The following is a 12,613-nucleotide window of genomic DNA, read 5'->3' as shown; positions in this document are numbered from 1 at the left end:
CGGGCATTGGATAGGCATATGGAGGATAGTGGGCTAGTGTAGGTTAGGTGGGCTTGGATCGGCGCAACATCGAGGGCCGAAGGGCCTGTACTGCGCTGTATTCTTCTATGTTCTATGTTCGATGATTTTATCCATTAGATGCCTAGAATGAAACAGCAAAGGTGGAAGTTTGTTGATCTTTCTTTTGTTGGTAATAGTACCTTGTCTGTGTTTCATGGCTGCACAGTAAGGTGCTGAAAACACAGGCTTTTAACTCTGACCTTTCCCTGAACTTTCAGCTCAGTGGTTTTTCCATGGAACTTTTGAGAGTGTGTCAAAAATGGGAGCTACTTTCCAGATGGGTGTATCAAGTTCTCCATCACCGGGCAGGTTGTCTGTCACTGTGGAACCAAGTGAGAAGATTCTGGTAACCACTTCCTGTTGGGTGTTAGTTTGTATGGTAAGGGCTGGAGAGATGACACATTTCTATTACCAGAGGTCTGTTGGATCCTTATAGTCAGCGAGTACAAGGTACAAGCAAAGTGGAGGGAAAACATAGGAGAAAATGAGGACTGCAGATGATGGGGATCAGAGTTGAAAAGTGCGGTGCTGGAAACGCACAGCAGGTCAGGCAGCATCCGAGGATCAGGAAAAATCGACGTTTTGAACATAAGCTCTCTCATCAAGAAGAGCATATGTTTGAAATGTCAACTGTCCTGCTCCTCAGATGCTACCTGATCGGCTGTGCTTTTCCAGCACCACACATTTTGACGAGATAGAAAAAGATCAGGCTATGAGTCTTTGTAGTTGAATATTTGTGTAACTGATTTAACAGAACATCATTGGCTAAGCTGAGTAATGAAGTGTATTTTTTTTGTCTTTGCTGTCAGTCTGGCCAGATTGCAAATCTTGTTGCTGACAAAGTTTACCAGCACACTACTTCATTTTCTGCAGCGAAAGCAAAAACATTTGGAGAAAATACTGAACCAAATGACAGCTAAGACAGCTTCTGATTCACTCCATTCTTTTGTCAAACTGTCAGAACTAAAGACATCAAACTGTACACAGTGCAGTATATATATATACATATATGCACAGTGCAGTATATGTATATATACATATATACACAGTGCAGTATATATACGTATATACACAGTGCAGTACATATACTCACATATACAGTGTAGTATATATATTCATATATACAGTGCAGTATATATACACACATATACACAGTGCAGTATATATATACATATATACAGTGCAGTATATATACACACATATACACAGTGCAGTATATATACATATATACACAGTGCAGTATATATACACACATATATACACTGCAGTATATATACACATATATACACAGTGCAATATATATACGTATATACACAGTGCAGTACATATACTCACATATACAGTGCAGTATATATATTCATATATACAGTGCAGTATATATACACACATATACACAGTGCAGTATATATACATATATACAGTGCAGTATATATACACACATATACACAGTGCAGTATATATACATATATACACAGTGCAATATATATACACACATATATACACAGTGCAGTATATATACATATATATACACAGTGCAGTATATATACATATATACAGTGCAGTATATATATTCATATATACAGTGCAGTATATATATACAGCATCTGCAGCATCTGCAGACCTCACTTTCTCCTCCAGTATATATATACACACACACATATACACAGTGCAGTATATATTAACACATATACACAGTGCAGTATATATATATACAGTGCAGTATATATACACACATATACACAGTGCAGTATATATACACACATATACACAGTGCAGTATATATATACATATATGCACAGTGCAGTATATATACACATATATACACAGTGCAGTATATATACGTATATACACAGTGCAGTACATATACTCACATATACAGTGCAGTATATATATTCATATATACAGTGCAGTATATATACACACATATACACAGTGCAGTATATATACATATATGCAGTGCAGTATATAAACACATATATACACAGTGCAGTATATATACGTATATACACAGTGCAGTACATATACTCACATATACAGTGCAGTATATATATTCATATATACAGTGCAGTATATATACATATATACAGTGCAGTATATATACACACATATATACAGTGCAGTATATATACATATATACACAGTGCAGTATATATACACATATACAGTACAGTATATATATTCATATATACAGTGCAGTATATATATATACAGCATCTGCAGCATCTGCAGACCTCACTTTCTCCTCCAGTATATATATATACACACATATACACAGTGCAGTATATATACACACATATACACAGTGCAGTATATATATACACAGTGCAGTATATATACACACATATACACAGTGCAATATATATATAGTGCAGTATATATACACACACATATATACAGTGCAGTATATATATACACACATATACACAGTGCAGTATATATATACATATATACACAGTGCAGTATATATAATCATGGGAAGAACTGATGAGACTGAAGAACTTTGGAGATGGTCAATTTTCTACCAAATCTTGTGAAGCCTTAAAATCAGATACAAAAGTTCCACTATTCAGCAGGTCAAGCAGTGGTTGATGACTTTGCATGAGAAAACCCATTAATTCTATTTCTGTCTATAGATACTGCCTGACCTGCTGAGTATTCCAGCATTTGTTATTTTGATTTCAAGTTTCACCATCAGTATTTTCCACCAAGAATTTTGCCTTTACCTTGTAGAGTCCTGTTCTGCTTAAGATACTGAATGCTTTAGTTGGAATCTGCAGATAGCTATGAGATCGAGCTAATGTTTGCCTTTTTTGGGGCATGTATGAAACATTCATTGTTGTCGTTATACTTGGTTTACCTCTATTACCTCTATATTTAGCATATTAATCACATTGATCCCGTTTCATGCTCACGATCTGAATTTGAAAACTTTGATTGCTTCCATATTTGCACCTTTATCTCCCTTGCACCAAATCCATCACAGACGTCTTCCTTCCTTTACTTTTTTGTCTCTATTTGTGGGGATAGACTATTAATCAACATTCCCTGTAATTCTCACAACTATCATGTGTGAAAACTTCACAGCTTGCTTTCTGTGAGGACTTAATTCCATTGTTCCATATTTCATCTGTTCTGATTATGCAACTTTCCACACTAGCTGTTCTTTTTTTTCTCAAATAAATGATCCTTACCTTAATCCCACCAGATTTAAACATGACCATTCAATTTTATGTGCTACTGCTGTCAGCCATGCCCTTCTCACAAAATGATGATTGGGTTCTCCTTGTCTCCCCTCCCTCTCCATCAGTTTGCGGTAGAGCGATCAATGGTTATATTCTCTCTTCTTGGACATAGGCAAGCCTGGCATGAATGTTACTTGCCACTGTTCATCCCAAACCTGGATATTGTCTAATTCCGGCAGCATTTGTACACGGACTGCTTCAGTATCTGAGGAGTTGTGAATTATGCTGAACATTATACAATCATCAGCAAACATCCCCACTTCTGACCTTAGGATGGAGGAAAGGTCATTGATGAAGCAGCTGGGCTTAGGACACTATCCTGAGGAACTCTTGCAGAGAGTTGAGATGACTGACTCCCAACAACTACAACATATTCCTTTGTACTACATGTGACTCAACTAAGGGAGAGTTTTCCCCCAATTCCTATTGACTTCAATTTTGGAAGGACAACTTGGTGTTACTCTCGGTCAAATGATGCCTACATATCCAGAGTATTTACTTTCACCTCATCTCAGAGTCATAGAGACATATAGCATGGAAGAAGACACCAGTCCAACCAGTCAATGCCAAACATAATCTCAAACTAAACCAGACCCACTTGGCCCGCTCCTGGCCCATATCCCTCCATTCCTTTCCTATTCACGTACTTATCAAAACCCACATCCACCACATCCTCATGAAGTTCATTCCACACCCCAACCACACTTTTGTGTAAAATTTGCCTCTCATGTATTTTTTAAATCTCTCTCCTCACACCTTAAAAATATGTCCCCTAGACTTGAAATCCCCCATCCTAGGGAAAAGACACCTACCTGTCTATGCCCCTCATGATTTTATGAACTTTTGTAAGATCACCTTTCAGCCTTCTATGCTCCAGTTAAAAAAGTCTTAGCCTATCCAGCTTTCCCTTATAACCTTCCATACCTGGCAACATCCTGACAAATCTCCTCTGAGTTCTCTCCAGCTTAATAATATTCCTACTATAACTGGGTGACCAGAACTGGACACAGTGCTCCAGAAAAGGCCTCACCCATGTTCTGTACATCCTCAACATGACACTCCAACGCCTATACTCAAAGGCCTGAACAATGAAGGCAAGCATGTGAACAAAGGTTGTCATGAGGTCAGGAGTTGAGTGACCCTATAGCAACTCAAACTGAGTATCAGTCAGCAAGTTACTGTTGAGTAAGTGCTGTTTGATAGCACTGTCAAAGACCCTTTCCAAATGTTTTGAGATGATTGAGAGTTGATTAATGGGGTGTAACTGGCCAAGTTGAATTAGATTTAGATTAGATTAGATTACTTACAGTGTGGAAACAGGCCCTTTGGTCCAACAAGTCCACACTGACCAATTCCCTTACATTTACCCCTGCCCCTAACACTATGGGCAATTTAGCATGGTCAATTCACCTAACCTGCACATTTTTGGACTGTGGGAGGAAACCGGAGCACCCGGAGGAAACCCACGCAGACACGGGGAGAATGTGCAAACTCCACACAGTCAGTCGCCTGAGTCGGGAATTGAACCCGGGTCTCTGGCTCTGTGAGGCAGCAGTGCTAACCACTGTGCCACCGTGCTGCCCACAAATTGGTCCACATCTTTGTGTACAGGACAAACTTGGGTAAATTTCCACAACATTACATAGATGCCGGTGTTGTAGATGTGCTGGAATAGTTTGGCTAGAGGGGTGACAAGTTCTGGACCAAAAGTCTTCAGTACTATTACCGAATGTTATGGGGCCTTTGCAGCATCCTGTCCCATTCCTTGATGTCATGTGGAGTGAATTGAGCTGATTGAAGACTGGTATCTGTAATGCTTCAGACCTTATTAGGAGGTAGCATGGATCATTCATTCTTGGTGGAAGATGGTTATCGAATGCTTTAGCCTTGTCTTTTGCACTCTGTCATCATTGGACATGGGATATATTTGGAGCTTACCTCCTTTGGGTATTGTTTAATTGCCCATACCCATTCACATCAGGATCTGGCAGAGCTGCAGAGATTTGATCTGGTCCATTAATAATTGAATTGCTTAGCTCTGTCTGTAACAAGCTGCTTCCACTCTACAGCATGCAGGCATTACCACTCAGCTTTATATCACACCAAAAAAAATGTTTTGTCATTTAATTTCTCCTCTCCTTCACTCTATCATACAGTTTCCCCTCTTCCTGTCTGTCACTTGCTCAAAACCTAGCATGTTGCTAAATTGTTTCGGTCACAGCCTGAAACATTAAGGTTTTCCCTCTCCTGAATGCTATCAAATCCTCTGAGTATTTCTTCTGTTTTACGTTTTTGGTTTTATTTCCTTTAGCCCTGATTCCCAACTCATTCTGTCAGTCTTCTTGTACTCACAGGCAGACCTTTGGTGATTCTCGTAATCTCTTCCTCATCTCTCTTGCTGTCAGAACTCTGTGAGGACACTCGTTCTGGGACTCCAGCTTCAGTGAAATGCACAGACTCTGCCCCCGTGTTTCCTAGCTGTGTTATGGAATCATAGTCATAGAGTCATAGAGAAGTACAGCACGGAAACATTCTCTTCGGCCCACCTCGTCCGTGCCGACCAGATATCCTCAACTAATTTTGTCCCATTTGCCAGCACTTGGCCCACATCCTTCCAAACCCTTCCTATCCGTATTACCATCCAGATGCCTAACCCTTCTATCTGTCCCCTTGTGTCTGGAAGTGCAGCTCACCTGGTCCTACACTCCTACTATTTTCTCATTGCCCTACAATTGTTTCATTCCGATGTTGCATTGTAAGTTTCATTCTAACCTGTTACTCACTGTCCTCAGATGACGGAGCAGGAGTCTGATGGCGTGTTCACAGATGGAGAAAGGAGCAGTGTGTCATCAACACCAAACTCTAATGTAAGTAATGGTCAGGGAGGGGATGGGGAGGAAATAAAATGCACCTTCAGTGGAGCTCAGGTTAATTCTGTGCTCCTCTTAGTATTCCTGTCAGATTCTCTGATGTTTAAAAGATGCAGCAGCCAGGAATAGATGAGCCTGTGTTTGGGATTACACAGTGGAATTCCAAAGTGAAAAGGCTGTCAGTGTTCCACTGCAGGTGTAGCATGCAATCAAGAAGATTAATGAGATGCTGCTGTTTATTATGCGAGAAATTGAACATAAAACTAAAGATATAATGCTTCCACATTACAGAGTGTTGGTGAGACCACATCTTGAACAGTGTGCAGTTTTGTTCTCTTTATTTAAGGGGAAATGTATTGGAGGCAGTTATACCCTGAAGGTGGCAACGCAGGTCAGTAGAGTGGTCAAGAAGGCATATGGCATGTTTTCCTTCATCAGACGGGGTATTGAGTACAAGAGTTGGCAGGTCATGTTACAGTTGTATAAGAATTTGGTTTGGCCACATTTGGAATACTGCGTACAGTTCTGTTCACCACAAGGATGTGGATGCTTTGGAGAGGGTGCAGAGGAGGTTCACCAGGATGTTGCCTGGTATGAAGAGAAGTTGAATAGATTAGGATTATTTTCATTAGAAAGTCAGAGGACTGATTGACGTCTACAAAGTCATGAGAGGTATAGACAGGGTGGATAGCAAGAAGCTTTTTCCTAGACTGGGGGACTCAATTACTAGTGGGTCACGAGTTCAAGGTGAAACATTTAAGGGAGATATGGGTGGAAAGTTCTTTATGCTGAGGGTGGTGGGTGTCTGGAATGCGTTGCCAATGGAGGTGGTAGGAGCGGGAACGATAGCGTCATTTAAGATGTATCTAGACAGATACATGAACAGGCAGGGAGCAGAGGGATACAGATCCTTAGAAAATAGGCAACAGGTTTATATAGAGGATCTGGATCGGCACAGGCTTGGAGGGCCGAAGAGCCTGTTCCTGTGCTGGAATGTTCTTTATTCAGTTCTGTCAAAGTTTACTGGATTGGTCCCTGGAATGGGTTGGTTGTTTTACGGGGAAAGGTTGGTTCCACTGGAGTGTAGAAGAGTGAGGGGATATTGGATTGAAGTGTTTAAGATCCTGAATGGTCTTGACAAGGTGGATGTGAGAAAGGAGAGTCCTCCTGTGGGTCAGTCTGAAATAGGGGGCAGTGTTTAAAATGCAGGGTAGCGCTTTGAGGACAGAGATGAGGAGAGTGAGTGCTCTGAGAGGGTCATGTGACTTTGGACCTTCCCATCTCAGAAGATGGTGAGGGTAGGGTCACTGAATAGTTTTAAGATAGAAGTTGATAGATTCGTATTTGGCAGATAATCAAGGGTTATCATGGGATAGGTGGAAACAAACAGCATTAGAAACAAACAGATCAGTCCTGATCTTGTGAATGGTGGAGCAGTATCAAGGGACCATGTGATGTGTGTCCTTTTTGAATGTTCATGCATTAGTTCAGCCTGCACATTTACTTAGTACAGCACACCAAAGAGTGATATTTAGTAAATGTTGAACTGATCAGAGACTGGACCAGTGAGGGCTGTATTCACTGGCATTTAGACAATGAGGGGAGATATCAAAGAAACCTATGCAACACCAACAGGACGAAATAGGGTAAATATAGGAAGGATGTTCCTGGTAATGGGGATTACAGTCTAAGGGTAAGGGACTGAAGTAAGTAGAAATTGCATCATATAGAGAATGGTGAGCCTGTGGAATTCTTGCCACAGATACCAACGCATTGAATGTTTTCAAGAAAGAGTTATGAAAAGTTCTTAGAAGTAAAGAGGTCAAAGGGTATGGGGATAAAGCAGCAACAGGTTACTGAGTTGGATGATCAGCCATGATCATATTGAATGGTGGAGTAGTCTTGAAGGGCTGAATGGCCTCATCCTGCTCCGATTTTCTCTGTTTCTACAATCTTTGTGAAAGATTGCTCAACACGTGGAATTTTGGTTTGAGGAGCAAGTGGCAGGACTTAAAACCCAGTCAATAAGGAGCTAACATCTGCAACAATCAACAGGCTAGGGATTGATCTGTAACCTCAACCAAAGTTTGCTGCAAGTTGGAACTCACTTTTAACCTTCACTACTCCATTGCTGATTTTGCCTTTTAGTGTCTTTACTGATTGTTGCCTGGAGTCTGGAACGATGTTAGCATCCATCATTAACGAAGAAATAATAGCAGGACATTTGGAAAATGCAATAAGGCAGAGTTAACACAATTTTGTAAAAGAGAGATCATACTTGACAGAATTTTTAGAGTTCTTTGAAGAAGTAATTAGCCAGATGGATAATTAGAAACCAGTAGACGTATTTGGATATTTAGAAGGCCTTCTTTAAGATATGATTATAAGAGGTTAGTACAGAGCATATGAGCTAATGGTGTTGTGGTGTCTTGTAAACATGGACAGAGGATTGGTTAGTTCATAGGAAGTTGTAAGTCAAGATGAATAGGTCATATTCATGTTGCCAAACTATAAATAGGAGGTTCCCAAACATTTACAATCTATACCAATGATTTGGTTGAAGGCACCAACTTTATTGTAGCTACATTTGCTCATAATGAAAAGCCAGTTCGGAAAGCAAGTTAAGAAGAGGATATAAGGAGCCTACAATGGGATATAGATGGGTTAAATGAATGAACAAAAATTTGACAGATGGAGTACAATGTGGAAAAGGGTGAGATTATCTACTTTGGCAGGTAGAATAGAAAAGCAGAATGTTTAAATGGAGAGAGCTTACAGAAATCTGTGGTACAGCAGGAGTTGGTATCCCTGGTACATTGCCTATAAAAAGTGGTTATGCAGATACAGCAGGAAGGGAAATTGTATCAGGGTCTTTATTGGCAGTGGAATGGAGTGTAAAAGCAAGGAAGAGTTGCTACAGTTGTACAGGAGCTCACTGAAATCATATCTGGATTACTCTACAGCTTTGGTTTTCTTGCTTAAGGAAAGATGTTTGTTTGTAAAATACAGCACAGAAGAGGCCCTTTGGCTCAGCGACTCTGTACCACTGACACTATACCACATCTACACTCATCCCGCTTTCCCACACTGGTCCCATAGTCTTAAATATTAAGACTTTTGAAGTGTTCATCCAAGGATTTTTTAAAGTTGTGAGGTTACCTGTCTCAACTACATCCCAGGCAATACTTTCTAGACCGTCACCACCATCTGAGTGAAAACCATTTCCTCAAATCCTCTCCTACCTATTACTTTAAAATCACACCCTTTTGTTAGTGACCCTTCAATGAAGTGGAACAGCTGCTTTCTATCCACTCTGTCCATACCCCTCATAATATTTTACACCTGCCTCAGTTTCCCCCTCAGCTTTCTGTATTCCAAAGAAAATAACCCGACCTTATCCAGCCTCTCTTCATCGCTAACCTGCTCCACCCTAGGCAACATTCCGGTGCACCCCTTTCAGTATAATCACATCCTCCCTATACAGCAGAGACCAGAACTACACACAGTACTCCAACCAAAATCCTGTACAGCTCCAACATAGCCTCCCTGCTCTTATAATCTATAGCTCGCCAGATAAAGGCAGGTGTCCTGAATGCCTCCTCAACTATCCAATTTGCCCCGCCACATTTAGCAATTTGTGTACAAGCACCCCAATATCCCTCTGAGCTTCCTTGGTTCCTGCCATTCACTGTGTACTCCTTTCCTGACCCTTCAATAACGTGGAAGGTTGTGAATTTACTCAAAAAAAAAACAGAAGCATATGTAAGGCTTAGGAAGGTAAAATCCGACAGGGCCCATGTGGAATATAAGGAGAAGAGGAAAGAACTCAAGCGTGGAATTAGGAGAGCAACAACAGGCCATGAAATGACCCTGGCAAGTCGGGTTAAAGACAATCGCAAAGTATTCTATACATACATTAAAACAAGAGGATAACTATGCAGAAGCTAGGACCACTTAAGGATAAAGGAGGAAGCTTGTGCTTGGAGGCAGAGAGGATGGGCAAGATCCTAAGTGAGTACTTTATGTTAGTATTCACCCGGGGAAGGATATGGAGGATAGTGATATTTGTGTGGACATTCTGAGATCATGAAAGTGGTGTTGGGTCTCTTCAAGAGCATTAAGGTGGATAAGTCCCCTGGGCCCGATGATATCTATCCCAGGTTCTTGAGAGGGGCAAGAGAAGAGATTTCTGGGGCCTTGACCAAGATCTGTGTGTCCTCATTAGCCACTGGAGATGCCTGGAGAACTGGCAAGGAGCTCATGTTGCTCCTCTGTTCAAGAAGGGAAATAGGGACAATCCAGGAAACTAGACTGATGAGTCTCATGTCGGTGTTTGGGAAGCTATTGGAGAGAATTCTTGGGGATGGGATTTATATGCATTTGGAAAATTAGGGACAGTCAGCAAGGCTTTGTGCAGGGCAGATTGTGTATTACTAACTTGATTACCTTTTCAAGATGGTGACAAAGGTGATTGGTGAGGGTAGAGCAGTGGACGTCATCTACATCAGTTTTAGTAAGGCTTTGAAAAAGACCCTCATGGTAAGCCCGTCCAGAAGATTTAGATGCATGAGACCCACATTGATTTGGACACATGGATTCAGGTGGGGCTTGCCCATAGAAGGCAGAGTCTAGTGCTGGAAGGGTGTTTGTCAGGCTGGAGGTCAGTGACTAGTGGTGTGCCACAGGGATCCATACTGGGACCTCTGGATATTGTTGGGAGGGACGACTTACCAGGGATATGCAGTGAGGCTCAGATCTCTGGCACAAAGCCCGTCCCTGTTGCACAGAAGGGAAGGAGGGAAAGGAGGAGAGTGTTAGTCATTGGGGACTCAATAGTTAGAGGCTCAGATAGAAGATTTGCAGGGAACAAACGAGACTCGCGGTTGGTGTGTTGCCTCCCAGGTGCCAGGGTCCGTGATGTCTCGGATCGTATCTTTGGGGTCCTGAAGGGAGAGGGTGACCAGCCTCAAGTCATTGTCCACGTAGGTACCAACGACACTGGTGGAAAGAGGGATAGGGATGTAAGGCAGGATTTCAGGGAGCTCGGGTGGAAGCTGAGAGCTAGTACAAACAGAGTTGTTATCTCTGGATTGTTACCCATGCCACGTGATAGCAAGGCAAGGAATGGGGAGAGATATCAGCTGAACACGTGGCTGCAGGGATGGTACAGGAGGGAGGGTTTCAGGTTCTTGGATAATTGGGGCTCATTCTGGGGAAGGTGGGACCTCTACAAACAGGACGGTCTTCACGTGAACCAGAGGGGTATCCTGGGTGGGAAATTTGCTGGTGCTATTCGAGTGGGTTTAAACTAGCTCAGCAGGGGTTGGGAACCTGAGATGCAGTTGCAGTGCACAGGAGGATGACAGCAGGGAGGACAGGGACAGGATTTCAGGGTCACAGGAATGTGCTTGCAGACAGCAGGCTGGTTTGAAGTGTATCTACTTCAATGCCAGAAGTATCCAAAATAAGGTAGGTGAGCTTGCAGCATGGATAGGTACCTAGGACTTCGATGTTGTGGCTATTTCGGAGACATTGATAGAGTAGGGTGAGGAGAGGATGTTGCAGGGTCCAGAGTTTAGATCTTTCATTAAGAACAGGGAAGGCGGTAAAAGAGGGGGATGTGTGGCCTTGTTAGTCAAGGACAGTATAACAATAGCTGAAAGAACTTTTGATGAGGACTCGTCTACCGAGGTAGTGTGGGCTGAGGTTAGAAACAGGAGAAGAGAGGTCACATTGCTTGGAGTTTTTTATAGGCCTCCGCAGAGTTCCAGGGAGGTAGAAGAGAGGATTAGCGAAATTATTCTAGGTAGGAGTGAAAGGAACAGGGTGGTCATTATGGGGTGTTTAACTTCCCCAATATTGACTGGAAATGATATAACTCTAGTATGTCAGATGGATCAGTTTTTGTCCAATGTCTGCAGGAGGGCTTCCTGACATATTATGTTGACGGGCCGACAAGAGGTGAGGCCACTCTGGATCTGGTGCTTGGTAATGAACCAGGCCAGGTGTTTGATTTAGTGATAGTGAGCACTTTGGAGAGAGTGGCCATAATTCAGTTACGTTTAGTTTAGCGATGGAAAGGGATAGGTACATGCCACAGATCAAGAGCTACCAATGGGGCAAGGGCAATTATAATTATAATGCGATTAGGCAAGAATTAGGAAGCATAGAATGAAGTAGCAAAATGCGGGGGAAGCAGACAATAGAAATGTGGAGCTGGTTTAAGGAACAGATATTGCGTGTCCTTGATTGGTATGTCCCTGTCAGGCAGGGAAGAAGTGATAAGGTAAGGGAACCGTGGTTTACGACAGAAATTGGATCTCTTGTTAAGCGGAAGAAGGAGGCTTAGGTGTTGATGAGGCAAGATGGTTCAGATGAGGCGATGGAGAGTTACTGATCAGCTAGGAAGGAATTAAAGAGAGAGTTAAGAAGAGCAAAGAG

At 41.9% G+C, this 12,613-nt stretch overlaps 1 protein-coding gene across 4 annotated transcripts in view; it reads left to right on the top strand.

Annotated features, from left to right (window-relative positions):
• Window positions 1–12,613, top strand: part of tmem63c (transmembrane protein 63C) — a 312,913-nt gene that overhangs the window by 294,996 nt on the left and 5,304 nt on the right. For all 4 annotated transcript variants that reach the window (XM_043701473.1, XM_043701472.1, XM_043701470.1 and 1 more), the window contains one exon: window positions 6,095–6,169. In XM_043701473.1, coding sequence (XP_043557408.1) covers window positions 6,095–6,169 — 75 coding nt within the window. The remainder of the gene's footprint in view (window positions 1–6,094; window positions 6,170–12,613) is intronic.

Source organism: Chiloscyllium plagiosum, chromosome 12, assembly GCF_004010195.1.
Source record: "Chiloscyllium plagiosum isolate BGI_BamShark_2017 chromosome 12, ASM401019v2, whole genome shotgun sequence".
Lineage (NCBI taxonomy): Eukaryota > Metazoa > Chordata > Chondrichthyes > Orectolobiformes > Hemiscylliidae > Chiloscyllium > Chiloscyllium plagiosum.
Note: the sequence above shows the minus strand (reverse complement) of the source record. Positions and strands in the feature narration are given on the sequence as shown.